The following is a 26188-nucleotide window of genomic DNA, read 5'->3' as shown; positions in this document are numbered from 1 at the left end:
ATTGGGGGTTATCCAACCGGATACTTTCCTGAGGGGAATAAAGAGAGGGATCAGGTCATTCGCATGGCGGAGGTGGCTCCTCAGTCACAGAGAATGGCAGCTGAAGGATGGGATACCCCTGAAGGGCAGGTGCCTATTGATACCCACGCCTAGGCTAAGGAAACAAGCATTCATCTGGTGCCATGACTCTCCATGCGCAGGTCATTTGGGCTTTGAAAAAACGGTAGCTAGCATGGGACGGCATTTCTGGTGGCCAACCATGAGAGTGGATGTCAGGAGGTGGGGACAGGAGTGTCCTACGTGTGCTACCATGAAGGCCGACCATGGCCGAACCCAAGGGCTCTTACATCCACTTCCGACCCCGGATAGACCATGGGATAGCATATCACTGGACTTCGTGGTGGGCCTACCGGTAGACCAGGGGATGACGGCAATACTGGTGGTGGTGGATTACTTGACGAAAATGGGGCACTTCATCCCCTGCAAGAGAGTCCCTACGGCCGGGGAATTGGCGTCACTACTCCTAAAGAATGTGGTACGACTGCATGGATTACCTGGGGTGATCGTGTCGGACCGGGGGTCGCAGTTTACTGCGCAATTCTGGAAGACTTGGTGCACTGCGCTGCATGTTAAGACCGCCCTGTCCACCAGCTACCACCCTCAAACGGACGGCCAAACCGAGCGCCTGAACCAAACGCTCAAACAGTATCTGCGATGTTTTGTGGACCAGGGCAGGGAAGAATGGGTCGACTTGCTATGGGTTGCAGAGATAGCCTATAACAACGCCACTCACAGCTCCACACAGTCATCTCCGTTCTATAGCAACTATGGCCAACATCCCAGGTTCTTGCCATTTCTACATCCGTTCAGAGAGGACAGGATTCCCGCCACAGCGGACAGGGTGGCACACATAAAAGACACGTTGATGCGCTCAAGGGCTGTCCTAATAGAGGCCAAGAGAAGATACAAGGCTGCGGCAGATAGGAAGAGAAGGCCCGGGCCACTGTACCGCACTGGAGACTACGTCTGGATATCCACAAGAAACATGAGGTTTCGAAAGAACAGTGTGTTCCATCCCAAGTACATGGGCCCCTATCGAATTACCAAGTGTATGGGTCCCGTGAACGTGAAGGTGTGCTTGCCCCAGTCATTGCGGATACACCCTGTCTTTCATGTATCATTGCTCAAACCAGCACTCTCCAAGCCGTCTGGGACACCTAGGCCGGTATGCGTGGAGTCGGAGGTGGAGTATGAAGTGTCGGGCATACGGGCGTCCAAATGGCGCAGGGGGAAGCTGTGGTACCTGGTTGCGTGGAAAGGCTATGGCCCGGAGGAGCAGTCATGGGAACCGGCTGAAGGGGTTCATGCTCCGCGCTTGGTCTCCTTGTTCCATCGGCGTTTTCCTGCCAGCGCTGGACCCGTGGGGAGCCGCTGAGAGGGAGGATGTACTGATAAGAATTCCTGTCATGCGAGGGGAGGAAAACGGTAACCAGCGAAAACGGACTACATCTCCCAGGATGCTTAGCGGTTGAGAGGTTATGTAAACAGGAGAGCTGTTACATAACTCAAGGAAAACACGCCCTTATGTAAACAGGAGAGCTGTTACATAACTCAAGGAAAACACGCCCTTATGTAAACAGGAGAGCTGTTACATAACTCAAGGAAAACACGCCCTATAAAGGGAGGAACCGGGAGGTACAACGCTGTCGGATATTGTGTTTACACCGACGTACCTGCTTAGTGAAGAGCAGTGTTCCGGAGTGGTGCTCCAGTAAGGCAAGAACGGAGGTAGGTCGAGTCGTTACTCCCTGGGCCGTGTCTTGCCCCATCGTCACCTGTGAAGGACCCGGAAGCTCTACCGGATAACCATTGAGCTTCGCTTTTTGACTCGGCTGAGTCAAAGCGCAGTGGCGCTTTTGCTGGTTGGAGTCGTAACTCCCAGCCCGACCAGAGATACAGGGACTGCCAGCTGTAACGCACACCAGGAGGTGTTTGCCGCGTTACAGACTCGGAAGTCCACGGGATCGATCGAGCGGCTGCTCTCGGTTCAGTCTTCTTTGCTTGTGATTGGGGTATCGGTGACGCATCACCAGGAGGTGACTCCGCGTCCCGGTGCAGTCTGAGGAAGAGGTTGAGCGGCTGCTCCCTTCAGGTAGAGACCCCGGCTGGGTGTTTCCCTGACTCCTCGATTCTCCCCAACACTCTTCGTGCCCCTCACAGCCTACCGATTGGCATTGTCGGCCATTTCATTTCTGCCCTCTGTTGGCATACGCCGGGATCGGCGTATATGCAGAGGACGGTTAGGACCATCCGTGCTGTGGGCTGGTAACATACTTAGCCTGGAGGATTCCAGTGACTATAACCTTTGTTTATTCCTTGTATTATTTTTGCCTTCATTAAAATAACTAAACCTTCACAAGTGGTTGCGTTCTCATTATCGTGTCTGTTAAACGATCCTGAGACGTTCAGGGCGTTACATTCTTGCCATTGGGTTTGGACGTGGTCTTCGGTGCTCCAGTTCGAGACTGCTTTTGAGCTCCCTTCAGTTCTTTGTTAACCTCTATACCTGTCGGTTTTGCTTTTGTTCGTGTTCCACTATTGACTTTCGAAAACAGGAGCAATCCTTCAGGTATCCATTTGATGTTTTCCAGTTGCGGCCTTCGGGCCTCACCCATTCGGGTCTTGTTTCTTGTCTCATTGGCTTTGACCAACAATGCCCTGCAAATGGATCGAACTCCATTTCGATTCTGTCCCAACTGCCACGCAAAATACAGACTTCCATCAGGTTTGCAACCTGTGTCTGTCTCCCGACCACAACAAGGAAAACTGAGGCCTGACGATCGAAGAAAACGTTGCAGAACCGCCAGGCGCGTACAATAGGAATGCAGCGAAAATATCTGGACATCCAACATCTTTGGCCATTATGATTGTCGAACAGGAGGAGGAAGAAATGCATGAGGCTTCAGCAGAAGAGGAAGAGGCCCTTTCCATATCGGATTCTGTATCTCAATCTGAAATGGAGTTTGCCCTACAGATGCAGGACATACCTTCAGGACAACATGCAGTGAGTACTCCTGTCCCGGTCCAGCTCAATAACAGACCTTCGGTTTTGACTGAAATTACTGCTCCTAGGCCACTACTGCCGGCAGGCCATGGTAGGCACCGAGTATCTGCTAAGGATGCCCCGCCCTCTGGCCCGGCACTGAAAGCCAAGCCGAAACTTTCCTCATCGACTCGACCAGTCTTGGTTCCGGGCCAAACATCTGGTGCATCTGCATCTGCACCGAACACCCTGTACTCTGTCGATTCGGCACCAAAACAGAAACTAAGTTCAGCATCAAAATCATCCATTTCGGCACCCAAACTGATCCTTGAGACTATGAAGGAGAGGCACGATCCAAAGCAGAAGATACACATTCAGCCTTCTACTGGTCGGATTTAGACCGTGCCATTGGCGCCTATTCCATCGAAGCGTTCGCTTTCTTTAGAGTAGGCCATCGATCTACCCGTTCCATCTCATAAACAGAAAAAGGACATTGCAGCCAGTCTTACAGCCACCTCTGCCCGCTTCTCCTCCACCTCCCTCACCACCACCTCCTTCATCACATCACTGTCTTAATGATATAGGATACAATACTCCTAAGGACTTCGCATAGTCTGACAGTGGGGGGGCGGGGGATAGGGAGATGATCGTGATCAGCCCACAGATCCATGGGGCAGCCACAACATTGACCCCACCCCCCCCACCCCCCCCCCCATCCCCACCCTGGGTATAATGACTCCAACCTTTACCCAGCTAAGCCATCACCCCCAGATGACGCAACGTTCTTCCGTGAATATAGCTAGGGCAGCTGCATATCACCAGGTACCCTTGCACAAAGACTCCATAGAGGAAGACTTTCTGTTTGAGCGCCTCTCGTGTACCATTAAGCCATGCCAATATCAGCCCATGCTAAAGGGGGTGCTCCATCACTCCGATAAAATCTTTAAACATCCGGTACGGGCACATATTATTACACCATGAGTAGACATGAAATACAAGGCTGCATTCTCAGATCCACCTTACATCTAGGGTCAGCTCCCCCCAGACTCGCTGGTAGTATCTAATGCCTGCAAGAGGTCTAACTCTTAGACATCAGCTGATGCCCCTCCACCCAACAAAGAGTCTAAAATCATTGACGCTTCAGGGAAAAGAGTGGCAGCACAGGCAGCCAACCGTTGGCAAATTGTCAATACTCATGGGTTGTTGGCAAGGTACGACACGGCCCATTTGGACGAGATGGAGGAATTCCCCCAATATCTCCCTGAGGAGTACAAGAAAGGAGGCCACCACATTTGTCCAGAAGGGTAAATTAATTTCAAACTCCTCCATCAGATGTGCCCTCAACTCAGCAGATACAGCTGCCAGAGGCATAAATACAAGTATACTGCTGCCGAGACGCGCTTGGCTTTGCATATCTGGCTTTAAGCCAGAGGTACAGCAGACACTCCTGATTGTCCTTTTAGATCAACAGCACCTGTTTGGTCCCCAAGTGGATCAAACATTAGGAAAAATGAAGGACACAAAGGTTGCCAAATCAATGGGGGCGTTTCAGACCCCAACTCATTGTGGTTCCTTTTGACACCCCACATACAAACGGGGAACACAAACAACACAGAGTGCCTCTACCTCTTCATATAGGCAACAGCATCACACCTCCCCATCAAGAGAATATTACAGAGGTATATATAGAGGAAATAATTCCGAAGGGCATAGAAAAGTTGCTTCCCTTCGCACCACACCTCCACTTTCAAACAGTGAATCATTTTTCGTTCCCCCCGAACTTTTAACACCTGTTGCGGGACAACTACAACTTTTCTTCCCCGCCTGGAAAACCATAACAGACCAGTGGGTGTTGGATATTATCCAACATGGTTATTGTCTGTAGCTCATCAAAACCCCTCCAAAAATCCCACCTCTAAGGCGCATACTTTTCAAACAACACCAAACCTTGCTTGAACAAGAAGTACAGGCTCTCTTGCAAAAGGAGACCTAGAACCTGTTCCTCTATAACAAGAAGGTTCAGGAATATGCTCTCTATACTTCCTCATTCCCCTAAGAGACGGCTCTCTCTAGCTCATATTAGACCTAAGACCGTTACATTGTTACATCCTCTCAGAGCACTTCCACATGGCAACTCTTCAGGATGTGATTCCTCTAATACAACAGGGTGACTTTCTATCTGCACTAGACTTAAAGGACGCTTTCTTTCACATCCCAAAACATCCTGCTCACCGAAAACACCCCCGGTTCATCTTAGCAGGAACACATCAGTTCAAAGTGCTTCCATTCTGAGTCACTACCACACCCCGGGTGTTTACCAAATGTCTAGCATTAGTTGCAGCACATCTACACAGAGTATTCATGTCTTCCCGTATATGGACGATTGGCTTGTCAAAGCCAGTACGCTTCAGTTGTGTCTACAAAACACTCAGGCCACTCTACAACTTCATCAATTGGAGTTTACAATCAACATACAAGAATCTCACCTTCAGCCTTCACAGATTCAGTCTTATTTAGGAGCTAATCTCAACACACAGCTGGGATAAGCCTACTCCAATGCAGTCAGGTTTCACAACATCATAGCGCTGTTACATCAGTTTCACCCCAATCAACACCTAAGTCACAATAGTTCAAAGACTTCTAGGCATGTATGGCATCTTGTATTGCAATAGTGCCACATGTGAGACTTCATATGCGTCCGCTGCAGGAATGTCTGGCGAGTCAAGGGTCTTAGTCACAGGGTCAATTACAAGATCTAGTATGCATGGACAGTCGCACACATCACTCTGCAGTGGTGGAATACACACAATCTATCAAACCTGTTCCCCAGATCATTCTCACAGCGGACTCATCCCTTACAGCATGGGGTGCACACCTATGGGATCTCACAGTTCAGGGTCTTTGGGACACCAAATACCAGAGTTGCCACATCAACTAACTAGAGCTTCAGGCACTTCACCTAGCATTGAAAGCATTTCTAGTCCACCTCAAAGGCAAGTTTGTCTTGGTCCGGACGGACAACACCATGTTCTAGTTACAAAAACGTATAGGGGGCACACACTCCCTACAGTTATCACACATCTCAGACGATTTGGCGTTGGGCAATACGTCACAACATTCACCTATTAGCAGAACATCTACCAGAAATGGACAACATCTTTGCCGACCTCCTCAGCAGCATGAGTTAACAAGTCCACGAGTGGGAACTCTATCCCAGAGTCCTCCTCCCATACATCCACAAGTGGGGGTTTCCACAGATAGACTTGCTCGCAACCCCAGACAATGCAAAATGCCCAAACTTCACCTCCAGGCTCCCACACCTACTATCCAAGAACAATGGTCTGTGGATAAACTGGTCAGGGATATTTGCCTACACTTTTCCACCTCTCCCTCTTCTGTTTGTCGGTCGGAAGCTCAGGCAATCTTCTCCTACCCTCATTCTGGCAGCATCCGCTTGGCAACCATGGGTCACCACACTACACGAGCTTTCAGTAGTGCTACACAAAAAGCTTCCTCACAATCTGGATCTTCTCCCTCAGAATCATAGGGAAGGCAGGCACCCAAATCCAGAGGAACTCAATCTTGCGATTTGGCACGTGAGGTCATTGAATTTGGTTACCTAAATCTCCCACCACCATTCTCAAAAAAGCCTGTAAACCCAAGACTAGTGCATGTTACTTTGCAAAGTGTAAAAGATTTGTTTTCTTCTGCCGTGATGAACACACTGACCCATTTGATGAAACTGATCAAGATATTGTCTGCTATCTACTGCGTTTGCAGATTTCTTCATGCAGCTGCTGTAGCTACCTACCTGCAAAACCGACAACATTTATTAATCTTCAAGCATTCATGGAAGGCCTTAGAAGAGTAATGTCATCCAGGGTTCCACCTGCACCTGCTTGGAATCTCAACATGGTACTCACCAGACTTATGGGTCCACCATTCGAACACCTATTAATTGCCCTCTCCATTCTATCTTGAAGGTCTACTTAGTAGCCATCACCTTGCTTAGACTGGTCCGTGATCTCCAGGCACTAACCTTGGAAGAACTCTTCTTTGAGCTACACAGAGATAGGGTAGTCCTTCGAACAAATCCAAAATTCATTCCAAAGGTAGTTTTCTACTTTTCAACTAAATCAGTCGGTTGAATTGCCGGTCTTCTTTTCACAACCTGGTTCTGTTGCAGAAAACGCTCCTCCTTCACTAGATGTTAAAAGAGCTTTAATGTACTATATTGACAGAACTAAAGAGTTTTGAAAAACCAACCAACTCTTTGTAGCTTTTTGGCCCCTCTCACATAGGCAAGCCCATATCAAAATCAGGTATTTCTAGATGGATAATTAAATGCATTCAGAAATGTTACATCAAAGTGAAACAAACTTTGCCCACACCTCCTAGAGCACGCTCTACCCGCAAGATAGCTTCTATGGCTTTCCTGGGCAATATACCAATAGATGACATTTGTGAACCATCTACATGGTCAACCCCACATACTTTGACTAAACATTACTGTGTTAATGTATTAGCAGGCCAACAGGCGAATGTACGACGGATAGTGCTACATACCATTTTCTAAACAGCTGCAACACCCGCAGGGTAGCCACTGTTTTCTGGAGGGCACTGCTTTATAGTATGTGCTGAACATCTGTATCTACAGCCACATATGCCAATTGAACGGATTATGTTACTTACCCTGTAAGCATCTGTTTATGGCATGTAGTGCTGTAGATTCACATGCGCCTGCCCTCCTCCCCAGACACCTGTGGCTGTTCCAGTACCTACTACAATATCATATGCATGGTCATCTCTTTACGAACACTTACTCACACTCCATTCTCACTCAACAGCAGGAAAACAATCTAACAATGGAAGAGTCACTTTACCTCATGGCAAGAGAGAGACTTCTTTGGAAAAAAACAACTTGCAACACATCCAGACCCAACACTAGATTGCAGGAGTATTCTGAGCATGTGAATCTACAACACTATATTCCACGAACAGATACTTGAAGTGTAAGTAACATAATCCTTCTCACTTGACCCTCCCACTTAATCATTGATTAATCTTAAAATATTATGTTTGAGGCATGTGAGCTGTAGATCACATGCTGTGCATAACCCGCCATCTAGTGTTTGGTCCAGATGTTTGCACTTTGTTTTTGTTTGTAGAAGTTTTTTCCAGTCACGAGGTAGGTGACTCCTCCTTTCGGTGATAGTGTGCATGAGCATCGGCTCCATTGTTAGATTGTATTTTTCAGCCATCAGGATCGGATGTGAATTGCTGAGCTCCAGTTCAGTACTGTTTCTGTGGTTCCCTTTGAAGCGCAATCCACTACCCCCGACGGTATTGTTTGTCGATCGCGTTTCCCATTCTCTGCGTATTGGTTCGACTCAAAGACCTTCGATTGGAAAACTCGTGGAGGGCCGGCCTCGCTAGCAATCGATGGAACGGACTCTATTCAAGCTCTGTCCCGGGTGTCGTGCTAAGTTTCCGCGCACCGACCTGCACGAAGTGTGCAACCTCTATTTTTCCCCGGAACATGAGAAAAAAGATTGCGACGCTTGCCGATCGTTTCGATCGAAGAAGACACTCTGGGCCTCATGTAGGAAGCCAAATACCGGTCGGTAACGGCCGATTTTTGGTAATTATACCGTTACCGACCGGTATTTTGGCTTTTGGTATGTAGGGGGACAATTTCTGTATTCGGAATTTACCGAATCGGTAAAATTACCGATTCGGTAATTTTACCGATTCGGTAATTTTACCGATTCGGTAATTTTACCGATTCGGTAAATTCCGAATACAGAAATGAGATGTAGGGGGAGTGTGTGGGTGATGTTTGGAGTCGGTATTTACCACCAACTAATAGTTGGTGGTAAATAAAGTATGGATGGTGAAATGCATTTTATAGCGCCTACAAGTGTGCAATGTGGCAGACATACATGCCCTTCGGGCATGTATGTGTGCCACATGTGCACACATGGCCGTTTCAGGGGTGCAACAGGGTGTCAATGTGCCACCCTGCCACCCTTGCCTGTGTTCCCCCATTACCGAATCGGTATTTACCGATTCGGTAATGAGGCATACCTTCCCATCAATGGGAAGGTATGCCTCATTACCGAATCGGTAAATACCGATTCGGTAATTACCGAATCATTCCGAATCGGTAATATTTACCGACCAATTACCTACATATCATTTACCACTTCATAAATACCGAATCGGTAAAATTCGGTATTTATGAAGTGGTAAATGTGTCCCTACCTACATATGGCCCAAAGTGACTGTCGGGCTCGACGTAACGAGATGCAACACCAAGGCGGCTCCGTACCAGACACTCGGCGAAGATTCCGACCGAGAAGAAACACAAGCTCAAGGAGCCGAGGAAGATTACATCTCCGAAGCCGACCCCAACATGGAAGAAGAGGAGTGAGTTACACCGGGTCAGCGTAGCGTAAGTACAGAAACCCCCTTGCCCAAACAACACAAGACAACAAAGGCTCCGGTCCTTCTCTGCCTGCGGGTCAAGGTCAGCACCGAGAAAATCTTCCGAGCATCCCGCCTGCGGGCCTGGCGCTGAAAGACAGAGAAGCCTTCCGGCTCTGGACCGAGTCTGCCCCATGCCGGCGCCGAGATCCAAGCATGGTCCTGGTCCACGTTTCATAATGAACAACAGAAACTCCCCCTATTTAATTTATAATAGGTGATACATCCAAGGAATCATAAGTGAACCTCAGACCACAGAAAATATTTTCATTTTGATTTATTCAATGATATAAATATAGAAAAATATACAAGAATATATTAAATTCAGACAATAACCTAAAATAACATGGACAGCAAATAAGCCTGTCATTAGAGAAGCCCTAACAACATGATATACAGAATTATACTTCACAAAACATACCTAGACAGCAGAAACATTCAACAGTACACAATAACCAAAAAAGATGAGGAAGAAGAGAGAAGACAAAGTACATCAAACAATATAAAAACAATATACATAACCATTGACATGTAAAATCTGTACATAACAAAAGGAGTAATTTGCTTCCTTATGTACACAAAGTGAGCGCTGACGCGCGTTTCGGAAAGGACCGAAGTCCAAACAAGTCCTTCGTCAGGGCGCAGAAGATCCCAGTGATTAATTAATCAAGAATTAAATCCAAACTTCCTTCAACGTACAATATAAATGCCGGCTGCAAGGTTGTAGGGCTTCTTAGTAACGCAATTTAACAACTGGCTATAATCTGTGGACGATAATGAGGAACAGAAACATATATGTAAATATTCAGCAGCAAGTAAAAATTATATCTATTGGAGCTAGCCACAACCAAGAAAGAGAACACCGAAATCGTGAAAAGAAAATGGGGAAGTGCTTCACCCTCAAAATAAAGATGTATAAGTCAATAAAATACAATTTTATCAGCATGCCTCCAAAGTCTAAACCAAAAGATAAAAGAAATAACTATATTCAAAATCAGTAGAGCGTAGTATAGAACAGATATTTTTTACAGACAAAGTACCTACTTATTAGAAAGCCAGGTCACTACTGCTAAGTAATGTAGGAAATGTCCAAAATGTAAGCGCGTAACCTCAGTCCCTGAATAGTGAGTCCAGAGTAGAATGACACTGTGCAAAATGAAAAACCACATATAACTCTAAAATTCCAGGTCAGAGCAGATAAGGATATGGAGTATAATGGTCAAACAAATGGACTTACTTAAATATAAGGCAGTGGCAGGCATAAAGTAATGATATTGATGAGCATCAAGATGTGTAAAGTGATCCTCAACTGGGCATGCCCTAATGTGTAAGAAATTGATATATGTGAGGGCTCATAAGGCTTGCGTGTGGCTACAGATGGCAAGAATTAAAAAAAAAAAAAAACGGAACCAATTGGCAAGAAAACTAACTTACTGGTTTGATATTGCTGAAATGGACGTAGCTACGCTAGGTTAACTGCCGGGTTAACGGTTCGGTGATTCGGCTGTGGTAGACTGAAAACAACGAAACAGAAAAAGAACCAAGGAATAAAGTAACAAATTCTGTAGAATAGAAATAATTAAAAACCTATTTCTAAATTCTATCACCGAAATCACTCACCTAGTCAATAAGAACACATCTCCCCTGCAGGTACCAGAAGTGCGTGGAAGGGCAATGGCTGCCTATAGTATTCGAGGGTTTAAGTACCGGAAGTAATTGGAGTCACCTGAAGGGCGGAAGGTCTCGGCAGCGAACCACTAGAGTGCGTATTTAGGCAGGCGCCATCTTAGATGTGGGCGAGAGTATTTAATATCGAGAATCGATACAAAATAGACACATGATGTGTAACAGAGTCGTCTCTATTATTTTCTGTTATTATCGAAAATCAAATGAACTAGATGGGCACAGAATAAAAAGACCACTCTGAAGAATTCCACACGAGGGGAATGGACATAGAAAAAAGACTACCCGGATACATCACAAGGAAAAAATTGGAATTTTTTATAGCAATAAAAGAGAAATATGTATCAGAACTATAGAAATAGATGGATAAAGGCCCAAGAGGAGAGAAATAAGTGTAAAACATAAGTACGGCACCAATGGATGTATGTATAGGTTCAAGCATGGACATAGCACCCGTAAGATGACAAATACCAATCAGAGTGTTCATAAAGAACAAAGATAGTCGATCCAAGCGTATATGATTCCCAAAAGGATCTGGGATGGCCGCGAAAAACAGAGAATGAGAGTAGGGCATTTTGCCAAGGGCAATATTCATTCAGGCCTGTGACTGAGGTCCTGAGAGTGTAAATCCAGAAAACTTCTCTTTTGCCCCTAAGACCATTGATGTTATTGTCTATGGGGTTATGGACTTTTTCTAAAATAGTCCATTTGAGCTCAGTGTCAAGATGTTGTTGATCTAGCCAATGTTGAACAAGAGGAGCCCCTCTTCGTTTGTTTTTAATTGCTGACTTATGTTCACTAAAGCGAATCCTAAATTCTCTACCTGTTTCGCCAACATATCCCTTATTGCAGGGACATAGAAGAAGGTAGATGACATTGGCTGATCTACAGTTGGTCATTTCTTTAAGTTGGAATTTCTGTTTATCCCAAACAAGTTCCGTCGAAACCAAGGCCGAACTGCAGGCATGGCAGTTCCCACATTTATGGTTACCTTTCACAGGAGAGGTACCCATGATGGCTCTCTGACTGGGGGGTTTGGCCTCACCACATTTAGATCTGACCAAGATGTTTCGCAAATATCTGTTTATACGGAAGGCGAACAGAGGTCGGGGCAGAGGATTAGAATGTATTCCCGAATTGAGGATGTGCCATTGTGAACATATAACATTTCGCAATTTGTTATTCAAGCTAGAGTGTCTAGTGACACAAATCAGTTGGTTGTTCTCTTTAATGGGTTTATTTTCGAAAAGGGCCTCCCTGTTGAAATATTTGGCCCTTTTATAGGAATCCTTAACGAGCCTATGGGGATATGCTCGTCTGGTGAGTTTATTCCTAAGCTCCTCTGCATGTATCTCAAAGTTTCTGAGATTGGTACAGTTCCTCCGCAGTCGCAGAAATTGACTGAAGGGGATACTGTCTTTCTGACTGCGGGGATGGAAACTTTGGTACTGTAGAAGGGTGTTCCTAGCTGTCGGTTTAGTATAAAGGGACACCTCTATAGTACCGTCAACAGCCTGAATCCAGATGTCAAGTAAATCTTCAATTTACTGGTATTGGGGCTGAATTTAAGGTTGGAATCACAAAGATTAAGCCATAAGCAAAATTCACCCAATTGTTCTTCTGGCCCGCTCCATATAAAAAAGATGTCATTAATAAAGCGATGCCAGTGCAATATGTTTTCAGCAAAAGGTGCAATCTCGTTAAAAATAAATCGAGATTCAAACTGCCCCATATAGATGTTGGCTACATTTGGGGCACAAGCTGCACCCATGCTTACACCTTGAATTTGTTTAAAGATGGCTTTGTTGAATTCAAAGTAATTTTCTTGCAGTACAATACTCAGACACTCGTATAAACAGTTTATCTTCGATGTTATTATCACTAGATTCCAGAGCCGATTTGACTACTTCAAGGGCACCTTTTTGAGGTATGTTGGTATATAGTGCCTCTATATCCAAAGATACCAAAATGTCTGTATGATGATTAAATGGGAGTCCTTCAATAATGCTGATAAGGTGGCCAGTATCTTTGATGTATCCTCGAAGTCCACTCACTAGAGGTCTCAGAAACTTATCCACATATTTGGACAAAGGTTCTGTTATAGATCCAATAGTCGAAACTATAGGTCTAAAAGGTGGTTGTGTGGAACTTTTATGGGTTTTAGGTACCCCATACAGGATTGGAATAGTGGAGTATGGTCGATTAAGGTAGTCAAACTCTTGTTGGCAGATAGAACCTCTATCCAATGCTCCTTGTGTAATACACAAAATGTCTTCTTTAATTCTTTTACTGGGATACAAGATGACCTTAAGATAATGTTCAGGAATACCGAGCAAATTCTCAATTTGTTGTTGGTAGTCAGAGCTGTTAAGTGCCACAATCCCCCCACCTTTTGTCACAAGGTTTGATGGTGATGGTCTTATTAGTAGAGAGATTTTTGAGGGCCATATATTCCTCATAATTGAGGTTATATATGGGTCCACGTTCCATCTTTGTCAAAGACTAAATCTTTGGTTCCAAAGAGTTTGGAGCCGAAACTTTTGACACCAAAAACGACAAGTAAAGATAAAGACTCTGCCAAAAGAGCCTCGGTCCGATGTTACACCTTCGGATCCGAAACAGAAAGAACTGGTTATTAACCCAGAAACTGAACATATTCATTCCAAACTACTTGAAAAAAGGAAACTGGGCCAAAAGGATGAGCACCACATGCCCCTGAAGAAAAGGAATGTGGGTACTAACCCTTCACCACCTTATGTCCCACCTCCTTCACCTACTTCTCCTCAATTACATATCACACCCACTAATTCACCACCACTATCACCTGACCCACAGGATAAAGGGGATGGGGAGGAGAATAGGCCCCAAAATGTTGACCCATGGGAGGATTATGACACAGATACTGAACCTGCCTTATACCCGTCCAGGCCATCACCACCTGAGGACAATATAGGCTACATTGAGCTTCTTAACAGGGCTGCTCATTACCGTGGCGTGGAACTGCATAAGGAGGCTTTAGAGGAGGACTTCTTGTTTGAGACCCTTAGTTCCTCTAAAAAAAAAACTACACGTACACTGCCAATGCTTAAGGGAATGCTTAAACATGCAGATGAGGTTTTCAAAGATCCTGTAAGGGCAAGAATCATCATGCCCAGGGTTGAAAAGAAATATAAACCAGCACCTACTGACCCTGCCTACATCAAAGGTCAGCTGCCCTTAAACTCTCTTGTAGTTTCTAATGCTCGTAGGAGAGCTAACTCACAGACCACAAGTGAGGCCCCTCTTCCTGATAAGGAGTCCAAGTTAATTGATGCCTCTGGCAAAAGGGTAGCCTCGCAAGCAGATAATCACTGGTGCATTGCCATTGCTCAGGCTTTGTTAGCCAGATATGATAGGGCTCGTTATGATGTGTTTGAAAAACGTGTTCAATTTCTGCCTGATAAGCATAAATCTAAGGCAAATGATCTTATCCAGGAGGGAAAACTTATCACCAATTCCTCCATCAAGTGCGCCCTACACGCAGCAGCCACAGCAGCACATGCAGTAAACACGGAGACATGCATGGTTGAGTATTTCAGGGTTCAAACCTGAGGTACAGACCTCCATTCCCAACCAGCCATTTGATAAGGAACACCTCTTTTGGTCCAGCAGTTGACACCTCGCTGGTTGCAAAGTCCCTGGAGGCTTTGCAGTTACCTGCGAATAGGGGTTCCTTTCGGCGCTCCTTTTACAGGGGTGGCTCCAAAAATATTTCCACAGAAAATCCCCCCTCCTCTTACAAGGGCAACAACCAATCGCCCTCATCAAGAAGCTATTTCAGAGGTGATTTTAGAGGCAACAATGGTAAGGGAAGAGGCAGAGGCAACTTCACACACACTTCCCCCACAAACAACAAGCAGTGACTTCCTTCCGCTACCCCCAATCATTCCACTTCTGTCGCACTTCTCTCCCAATTTCTCCCTGTCTGGAAAACAATCATCTCAGACAAATGGGTTTTACAAATTATCCAATATGGTTATTACAGACACTCCCCCAAACATTCCTCCAAGATCACACGCAATGTCACCGGAACATCTTACCCTTCTAAAGCAAGAAGTTCTCTCTCTGTTTGAGAAAGGATCTAACTTGTCCCATTAAAATATCAAGGGGCCGGGGTATACTCCCTGTACTTCTTAATTCCCAAGAAGGACGGTTCTCTCAGGCCACTGCTAGACCACAGAGAACTAAATCTATACATTCAGTTGGACCACTTTCACATGGTCACACTCCAGCAAGTGCTCCCGCTCCTTCAACAAGGCAACTTTCTGTCCACTCTGGACTTTAAGGACGCCTATTTTCATATCCCAATACAGCCTGCTCACCGCAGATACCTCAGGTTCGTAGTAGCAGGTCAGTTCAAGGTGCTCCCATTCGGAGTAACACCGCACCCAGAGTTTTCACCAAGTGCCTGGCAGTAGTCGCAGCTCATCTTCGAAGACAACACATTCATATCTTCCCATACTTGGACGACCGGCTCATTAAAGCCAGCTCGCAAGAAAACTGTCAATGTCACACTCACAAAACAGTGCAGTTGCTTCACGATCTTGAAATCACAGTAAACCTGTCCAAGTCCCATCTACAGCCATCCAACCCACAGGTGTATCTGGGAGCCATAATACATACACAAAAGGCTTTGGCCTATTCCGATCCGGCCAGAATCCGCCACCTACAGACTCTACTCGGTCAGTTTCAGCCCCAACACTCATTGCCAGCTCGAGTGTTCATGCAGTTACTAGGGATGATGGCGTCTTGCATCCCAATAGTCCCCTTCAGGAGTGCTTAGCACGTCATTGGAACCAGGATCAGGGTCTGTTATCAGATATAGTGTTGGTGGACGGCCGCACCAATCGCTCTCTACAGTGGTGGAATACACAAAACCTTTCAAAAGGACGGCCCTTCATTGACCTGGTTCCACAGATAGTGCTAACAGCAAACACATCGCTCACTGGTTGAGGAGGTCATCTCCAGACATATTCAATTCAGGGCATGTGGACCCTCTAGCAAAAGCAGTTTCATATAATTAATCTAGAGCTGCTAGCGATTTTTCTAGCGCTCAAAGCGTTTCAAGTTCATCTAGTAGGAAAAGCCTATCCTGATCCGTACAGACAAGATGATAGCAATGTACTACATACAAAAACAGGTGGGGACACACTCTCTCCAGCTGTCACAACTAGCACAGACCATCTGGAGAGGAGCCATACGTCACAAAATGTATCTCCTTGCAGAACACCTTCCAGGAGTAAACAATCGGATTGCTGATCTGCTCAGTCATCAAAGACAACCGATCCACGTATGGGAACTCCACCGTCAAGTTCTCCTCCCATTCTTCCAAATGGGGGGGGTTTCCGGACATAGATCTGTTCGCCACAAACCTAAACGCAAAATGTCCAAGCTTCGCATCCAGACTTCCACACCCATCATCTAAGGGCAATGAAATATGGATGAATTGGTCATGGATATTTGCCTACGCTTTTCCATCTCTCCCACTCATTCCATAAGTGGTTCGGAAGCTCAGATAGGCATCTCTGACACTCATCCTAGTTGCTCCCACATGAGCCTGACAACCCTGGTTCACAACCCTGTTGGAGCTCTCAGTAGTTCCTCATCAAAAACTACACCTCACTTCCAATCTTCTCACTCAGAGCCATGGAGAGATTAGACATCCATATCCCAGTCATCTCAACCTTGCGATCTGGCACCTGAAATCTTAGAGTTTGGCTACCTTACTCTTCCACCAGACTGCATGAACATTATCAAAGAGGCTAGGCATCCTACCACATGAGCATGCTCTGCAGCAAAGTAGAAGTGATTTGTAATATACTGCAATAACAATCAAATCAATCCGCTAGATGCTTCAGTTCAAAACATTATTTGCTATTTACTACACCTGCAGCTTTCCAACTTAGCGTACTCTTCCATACGCTGACCTCTTAGTGCAATAGCGGCATGCCAACAGAACAGACAACATCTGTCTCTCTTTAGAGTCTGTAATAAAAGCATTTATGGAGTTACTTAAAATAATCATTCCTCCAAGACTTCCACCTGCTCCAGTGTGGAATCTCAACATTGTCCTCACTAGTCTAATCGGTCCACCCTTTGAGCCATTGCATAGATGTGAACTACAATTTCTCACTTGGAAGGTAGCTTTCCTCATAGCTATCACATCACTGAGGAGAGTGGTTGAGCTTCAGGCACTAACCATAGAAGAACCATTTTTACAAGTACACCAAAACAAAGTGGTTCTTCGGACTAACCCTAAATTCCTACCAAAGGTAATTTCTGCCATTTATATCAACCAATCTGTTGAGTTGCCGGTGTTCTTCCCACAACCAGATTCTGTGGCAGAACGTGCTTTGCACACTTTAGACATGAAAAAAGCACTCCTTTACTATGTAGTAAGGACCAAACCTTTCCGCAACACAAAACAACTGTTTGTCGCTTTTGCTCCACCACATAAAGGCAATCCTATATCAAAAGCGGGCATTGCAAGGTGGATAGTGAAGTGCATTCATACACGCTATGCAAAAGCAAAACAAACTCTAACAATTCCCCCTAGAGCGCACTCCACACGCAAGCAAGGGACTTCTATGGCATTCTTAGGGAATATACCCATAGATGATATCTGCAAAGCTGCAACCTGGTCTACACCTCACACATTCACAAAACACTATTGTATAGATGTGTTAGCAAGACAGCAAGCTAGTGTGGGCCAAGCAGTTTTACGTACACTATTTCAGACGACTACAACAGCTACAGGTTAGCCACCGCTTTCTAACTGAAACATGGCTGAAGTTGTATTCCACACCGGATATCTTGGCCGCACTACCCAATGATTACTACATACTTCATGTAGAGCGCCTTGGTAAAACAGGTGGGGGAGTTGCAGCAATTATCCATCGTGATCATAAATTTACGACAATTACCCCGTAGACCACCCTGATGTGGACAACATGGTCATCAAGTTATTCTAAATCCGGCCCACTAATCTGCGTTCTGATCTACAGGCCCCTACAGTATATGCCGCAGTTTCCCACACAACTGAGCGAGCAAATGCCCAACATTGCAACTAATTACACCAAAACCTTGCTAATTGGCGGCTTAAACTCCTGGTCTAACGACCCACAGGGGGGGGGGGGGGGGGGGGGGGGCCACAATCCGCAATCCGCGGAATTAACTGAATTCTTAACAAATTTGAATTTCACCCAGCATGTGACCGCAGCCACGCACAATAAAGGTCACACGTTGGATCAGGTTAGGTCAACCAACCTTATAGTATCTTCCCCTACGATTCTACCTTGTATATGGTCGGACCATCACTACTGAAACTATCAGTAACTATGCCTACTGACAAAAAGACCCCCCCCCCAATCGAAGGGGGTACGATTAGGGCATGGGGTTCCCTTAATAAACAAGAATTCCTGAACACCCTAGCCAATCAATCTATCGTTTTAGATTCATATGTGGACCTCCTAGAAGCCAGCATCTCAGCCTGGATCTCAGCAGCCAGCGATACATGTTCCTCTAAAAAGAACCTTCACAGGCTTGCCGCTCTGAGGCACACAAATGGTTCTCCAAAGAACTAAGAAAGCAAAAACTAGCACTCCGCCAAAAAGAACGCAGGTGGAGACTAAATTATTCCCCTGAAGACAGGCACCATCTACTCTCAAGCGCAGAAGGAATATAAAAAAGCTATAAACGCAGCAAAGGCTTCACATTACTCCTCCAGAATCCTTAACTCAACCAACGGATCAAGGGAAATTTTTGCAATCGTCAACGAATTATCTAATCTTGATAGACTCTCACCCTCTCAAGATCTCTGCAATTCTTTAAACCATTTCTTCTTGGACAAAATAGCCATTATTAAAGCTGGCATTCCCAACTCAAACCCCAAGGAGACCTTCCCTGGTCCGCTTACTAACCCCCTTACCTTGGATACCTTTCCGGCTATTAGCAATCAAGTTTTCTTGGACTTGCTGTCTAAAGTAAAATCTGACTCCCCCTTGGACTGCTGCCCACCCTATATTTTAAAAGAAATATTTTCTGCACTACCAACCTCTGCCATGACCCTCCTTAACGAGTCCCTCATACAGGGCTATGTCCCCAACGTCTTCAAGAATGCGATTGTGGTCCCCCTCCTAAAAAAGCCTGGAGCTGACCCTCTGATTCTGTCAAACTATCGACCTATCTCCCTGCTACCCTACCTGGCAAAAGTGTTAGAAGCATATGTGGCAAAATGCTTGTCCAGCTTTCTGGAATTATCTGGCTATCTGGATCCTCATCAGGTGGGCTTCCGCCCTGCCCACTCGACAGAATCAGTGATACTGGCAGTTCTTGATGAATTACATAAAAAAGCGGATATATACATTCCACTGACCCTGGTACTATTGGATCTGTCAGCCGCGTTTGACACGGTCGACCATAGCATATTGGAAGACCGTGTCAGACAGACTGGCATCCAGGGCTCAGCCTTTCGTTGGATCAGCTCCTTTCTTAAAGGTCGCACCCAATCAGTGCGCCTGGCTACATTTACATCCCCTAAGTTAACAACATGTGGAGTCCCACAAGGTTCCTCGCTTTCCCCCCATTTATTCAATTTATACCTTCTCCACCTGATTCAATCATTGAAAAAAATGAACGTGACAACCTTCAACTATGCCGATGACCTCCAGCTAACCTTTACTATTGATAATTCCCCCAAGTCAGTGGCTGAATTTCAGACCACTCTGATCTATATCAAATCAATGGATGGATCAAAATCACTTAAAGCTTAATCCCAGCAAGACGGAACTATTACTCACAGGCAAGAGCAAGACCTTCTGGGGCCCACAGTATTGGCCATCGGAACTTGCCTCTCCACCAGCCCCCTCTACCGCGGTAAAAAGCCTCGGGTCATCATAGATGATGAGTTATCATTAAAAGCACAAGTGGGCTCAGTGGTTTCTAAATGCTTTTATCAGCTACGAAAAATCAGGAAGATCAGCCGCATGCTCACTTATGCAGCACTAGTACAGGTAACGATGGCTCTGGTACTCTCACACTTGGACTATGCTAATTCAATCTACCTAGGACTGCCACTTTATCTCACTAAGAGGCTCCAAATGGTCCAGAACCAGGCGGCCAGGCTAATCCTTCAACAACCTAGATGGCAATCTGCCAGACCCCTACTGAAGAAATTACACTGGCTTCCAATATCTCAAAGGACCGAATTTAAGACAGGATGCTTGGTCCTTAAATCACTTTACGGTAAGAGACCTACATTTATCAATACCCTCTTAACTAGATATACACCCTCCTGCAATCTCCGTTCAATGCACCTTCAGCTACTGACCATTCCTACCTGCAAAAAGAAATGACCAGGTGGACGGCGGTTTGCATACCTGGCCTCTAGACTATGGAATTCATTCCCTTTGGAGATCCGATCCTGTACAGACCTACTCCAATTCAGGAAATCGCTTAAAACGTGGCTGTTCATGAGAGCTCACGAATAACTCCCCCTTGGTTCCGGTATATCCCAAGCAGCGCCATGAAACCCCTGGGTGTACGTGCGCTCTACAAGCAACTTATAACATAATGTAACCGCTTTGGGAGATAACTGCTGTATAGTCTATGAAAAGTATGTGATCTGCAGCTCACATGCCTCGAACGGAAAATGCTACTTACCCAGTGTGCATCTGTTCTTGGCATGTAAAGCTGTAGAGTCACATGCGCCCACCCGCCTCCCCGGGTACCTATATCTGTTGCAGTAACATCTTATTTAGATACATATATATACATGGACATCTCTTACTACTCTTACGAACTCCATTATCACCCTCTGCGGCAAACAATCTAAAAATGGAGCTGATGCCCATGCGCACTATCAACGAAAGGAGGACTCCCCTACCTTGTGACTGGAAAAGACTTCTTTGAACAAAAACAAAGTGCATACATCCAGACCCAACACTAGATGGCGGGCTATGCAAAGCATGTGAATCTACAGCTCTACATGCCAAGAACAGATGCATACTGGGTAAGTAACATTTTACTTTTTTGTTGTAGTATTTATAGCAGAAATATTGCAACATTTCAGCCGTAGTTAGTTGGTAAAGGCTGGAACAAAAACAAATCTGAGTGTGCCTAATCTACAATGTGCACTGTTACACACCGATGTATAGAATCACGCTCTGCCGGCAAGGCACATGAAATCACTGATGAGGAGCTCTAAAGAAAATATTAACTGTATTGTTTTATAGGAGGCGTTTCTGAGGTCAGTGGAAGTAATGTTCCGAGAAACTGTAATGGGTACAGCTCCAACTGAAGAATCTGCAGCTTAAAGAGACATAGGGGTTGGTTTATAGTTTGGCACAGAGGTTACTCCATCTCAACAGTAACTATCACACCCCCTGCACCCCTTACTGCCCCTCCCCAACTCTCCCCACAGTTTGCCATGGGTAAAGTTCAGCAGGTCAAACCTTCTGGAATTTACCTACGAAATATACCACTACATGTTGAATTCGGTGTTGCGTGTTATGCACAAAATTCTGAGGGAAAACAAGGAATCAGAGGTATTTGGTGCACCAAGTAAATTACCTTACCATGTATGTTTGTATTTACAGGGTGTGGTATATGCCTCATCCCCGTCCACCCCTCTCGTGGTCATGTCCCCAATGCCTTGTTTATTAAACATAACATTGCTGTTAGAGAACACAAGATGCTTGAAAGCTCGGAGTTAGATGTGCTATTTGACTTTGACCTGTTTTCTCCCACTGGCTAAATTTGTATATTTTCTTGGCAGGCAAAGAGGCTGTTCGATGTCCTACATGAACCATTCCAGAAGACCAAGAAATAGCCAATGAACGGAGAACCTGCAGATAACCCATGAATAATGAAGGCAGCTGATTAATGATCAGCGGATCATGAATTGAAACACGAGACCCAAAAATGAACAATACACAGGACACTAGTTGTAGCCTTCATATTGGTTCCTAACCAAGCGCTAATTAGGAGACCATTAAGGTTTATGATGCAACCAACCAACTAGTTTAATAAGTTATGAAATGACTGTTGACCCAGAAACAATGGAGACCATCAACCTAGTTAGTCTGCCAATAAATTAATTTAGACATTCTTGAAATGACCCACCTAACATGTAAATCAGTAAAGTCCTAGGTCGTGGGAAAAGATCCATGAGATAACCAACCCCTTTCAGCAGAGTGAGAGGTAATCGGGAAGACACACTAAGTAATCCAGCATAAGAGCCAATCAACTGAGTGAGGGATTCTCAGTGGCAGCACCCGCCACCACCATAACCGAACTCAAGTGCCTCTCAGCACCTAATGCCTCTGTAGACTGAAATCTCTCAATGGAAATAGCCTGAAATCATCAATCCCATATATCATTGGACCAAATTGTCTGCACTGTGCATTGTCATTGTTCTGTGCCTTTCCTTTTTCACGGAAAGTTTAAAGAGATGCCCCTTTCACAAGAGTGTGTCTGCTAGCGTCATTTATCAAACAGTTCTGCACCAGCCTTCTAACAGGGGAACATCAACAATAAGGCAGTCTCTGGAGCTACCTGTGCCTAGCAGACAATTGTCTGCTGACAAGATCCTACCATATACAGTATGAATTACTGCTGCCTGCATTTCTAGATTAGGCGAAATTTTAAGATTGGAAATTTAGAAAAATATTGACAAATATATCAAAGCTTGAGTGTCCAATCTAATGGGTACTGCAGCAGAGACCGTTTGATATATTTGTTTGTATGTGATTCCGGACTGATAGCAAGGTGAGCACAGCAGACCTATGACAATACAATCTGACAAACTGCAGTGACTGAAAAACATTTCTTACCATTAGGAATGTTAGTCTCATCAGCTTCTATACTGGAATCGTAACCATGGATAGCCACATACAATGCACTGGAAGACGGCGGCTACTGACCAGAGGACTCCCTGTGCTCATGGGTACCTGCCACATCGGAGAACAGACCAAATCCTTATTGTCATGTTTTATTTTTTGAATTTGCAAATGTTTTGTGCTTAATATGACCACGCTTTCTGAATCTGGCCTCTGCCATCTTTGGTTCTGCAGACCTAAAAGTTGCTTGTGTAAAAAAATCCCATTCATTTGTATTTGTAATATTTACTCTCCAGCTTTTTTATTCAAATATAGCTTCACTCGAAGCCTTAACAGTCCTAATAAACGTTGGATCTAGCTAGCTTCTCACTATAAATAAGCGGGTGAAAATGTCAGTGATGCCTTTGTGTTCCCAGATAGTTCTACCTTTTACACCAGATTCAGATCTGTTCTTTCTTTGTAATAAAACTTTGCATCTTGTTTAGTACATTATTTCGTTTTTTACGTCTTACCTGAGAAAGTGTGTTTCTGTGAGTCTATTGCTCTTTTAAGAAAAAAGAAAAGAAAATGCTTTTAAGCCCGCTTGTTACTTACAATTGGATGGCTTCTCTTCGGTCTCTGGTCCCGGGTTCACTCCCCCTTTGTGGGTGTGTCCCTTCGATGGAGCGTGGGCAAAGTTTGTTTCCTTTTAGATGTCCTTACACTGCTCACGCTGGGATTCAGGTACCTTTTTTTTTTTTGTTCCCATCTTCGCTGTTTCAAGTAGCCCTTGTCCCTCCCTTGCAGCCTCGCAATCTCTGGTAGCCTCTTTACTTTGTTTCCAATTGCTTACACCTACCCACCTCCTGTTGTTGATTGTCCCCTTCTGTTGTTGCTTGTCCTCCCAGCTCTGTTGTTTTCCCATGCCCCCTCGCCTGAAAAAAAACAATGCTATGACGCGGCCAGCGCTAGCCGCATCATAAAGCTTGTTTAACTAAACCTTGAGCTGTCTAAGCTAATACTCACTGAAATCCACTTAGGGCATTCACGGAATACAGCGGAAGAATGTAAATGTACAGATATTTATATAGCGCAAATCACCAACCGGTCTCTAAGCGCTTGCTTAGGGAACCCGTCCTGGTATTCCCCTGTGAGATAACCCAGCAGGGCATCCACAAGGTGAAAGCCAGGCATCCCGCCGCGAGGGGCCATTGTGGAGATTAAGAAAGCTATTGCCCAGAGTCGCAGAGTGTGAACCCATGAATTGAGTATGCACTGGAGCGAGAATTGAGTCCATGGACAATTTATGGACTCAAGACCCAGCCGAGCCGGGAATTGAACCCTGGTCCCGGGCTGACCTCTGCTTCCAGGTCTGCCTACTCTAACCAGTGAGGCACACTTCTCCTTCTCTAACTGATGTTGGCAGCGCATATATTGGCTTCCAAACACTAACTCACCAGGCGTACCAACGACTGGGACTGGAGTAGTCACTTTTTCTGTTTTAGATACATTTATATGAATGTGCTGAAACATTCTCTTAAGAATGACGGACAAGGATTGGCATTTCAAGGCTTTTTGTAAAGAATTAATAGGCGGATTACAATAAACATGCCACCAGTAGGCTTAGCAGCAAAGCATACAAATCATAAGCACAAAGGGCACAGTGCAGTTCTAAATAAAATCCAGCATGGATTTGCCTTCTAAAGGTCGGACAAAGGAGTGGGTGTCTCTGTTACAGAAATCCATGTCCTTTTATAGGGCTTTGGACAAACTTTTTTTATACATTCTGTGGGAAGACTTGGTTATCAGGATTTGCACCACTAGGGAACAAGCTAGAAGAAACATTTTACTACAAAATACATTCAAAGATTCTCTCCGGGTAGAAATACAATGAGATTCAGTTGTTCTCTCAACTTTTAGCTGAACAGTTAAAAAGTACAATGTTCGAGCAAGAGCCGGGGACAGTTGGGTACTTCCTTGATTCAGTACAGTGAGAAAACTTCTCTGAGAGCACTGTTTGCCTAGTCATGCGAACACTAGTAAAACTCTTTTTTTTAAATTTATTTTTTAGAACCTAAATCAGCAGTAGTCATCACGTGGCAAGATGGAGGACTGTGCTCTTTTTAACACAAAATCAACTCTCAGCCACCCCCCCCTGATTATTTTAATCATTACTTAAATTCTTTATTACAACACATCATTCATCAACTTTAAATTATTTTGCTTGGTATCTCCCAGATCCTTCAGTGTCGTAAAGTTCGCTTTGCATCTCTTCAACCTTGACATCCAGTCTTTTACGCTTTCTTCCTCTTGTTTCTGCCATCTTCTTATATCCACAAGTCTTTCCCTCCAGTGCTGAAATTCCTTTTCAAAACTTCAACGAAATGAGCACACATGCAATTCCAATTAGAATAATCAAGAGAGGTGTTCGTGGCAACTTCTTGATTCCTCCTCCTCACTGCCAAGCCAATCTCCTATCTTAGCAAACCCGTTACCAATGGATCCAAAGAATGATCCTAATGCTTCCCAGGCACCTGATTCTTACAGTGTAGTTAATTCATGCATTGTGTTCGTACTATTAGTAATCTAGCTGTCGAGCTGTTTATCTTTGAGGAATGTATGCACAACATTTCTGAGCATGAATGACTGCAAACTCTGCCTTTTTTCGCGAGGAGTAAATCTAACACAAGTTGACTTTGCATAATCATAGCTCTCATTGCAAGCAATTCTTTATTAATCACAGTCAATGCACCTGCGGTGTTAGTAGCGAGTCCATCAACTGAAGTGGACAGTTTTCTAATATTTGTTGTTTAGTGCCACTTCTATGGATGGTATGAGTGCTCCGAAGAGATCACTAAGAATCTTCTTAAAGCTATGCTTACTTTGCCTGATGTGTTCTTCAAGAGGAAAGTCTAACTCCGAAGTAAGGTAGATCCTGAGGGAAACTAAAGCTGCATAACAATTGCCTACCCAATTGTGTGTTAGCTGAAAATAAGCTACCACACAATTGCACAACCTAATAAATGCCCTTGAAGATAACCTCTAAATTAGAAAAGGTTTTCCCTTTTACTAAATAATTATGCTCACACTCTCCATTTCAATTTTGTCTCGTTCCCCTCAG

General features: G+C 44.8%; 1 protein-coding gene across 3 annotated transcripts in view; it reads left to right on the top strand.

The window, feature by feature from the left end:
* The window catches only part of ERCC1 (ERCC excision repair 1, endonuclease non-catalytic subunit), a 161237-nt gene extending 137662 nt beyond the window's left edge, over positions 1–23575 (top strand). For all 3 annotated transcript variants that reach the window (XM_085651682.1, XM_085651678.1, XM_085651679.1), the window contains one exon: positions 22026–23575. In XM_085651682.1, the coding sequence (XP_085507808.1) occupies positions 22026–22079 (54 nt within the window). In that variant the 3' untranslated portion in view covers positions 22080–23575. The remainder of the gene's footprint in view (positions 1–22025) is intronic.
* The last annotated feature ends 2613 nt before the right edge of the window (positions 23576–26188 follow it).

The sequence above is a fragment of the Triturus cristatus genome, chromosome 4_1 (assembly GCF_964204655.1).
Source record: "Triturus cristatus chromosome 4_1, aTriCri1.1, whole genome shotgun sequence".
Classification (NCBI taxonomy): Eukaryota; Metazoa; Chordata; class Amphibia; order Caudata; family Salamandridae; genus Triturus; species Triturus cristatus.
Note: the sequence above shows the minus strand (reverse complement) of the source record. Positions and strands in the feature narration are given on the sequence as shown.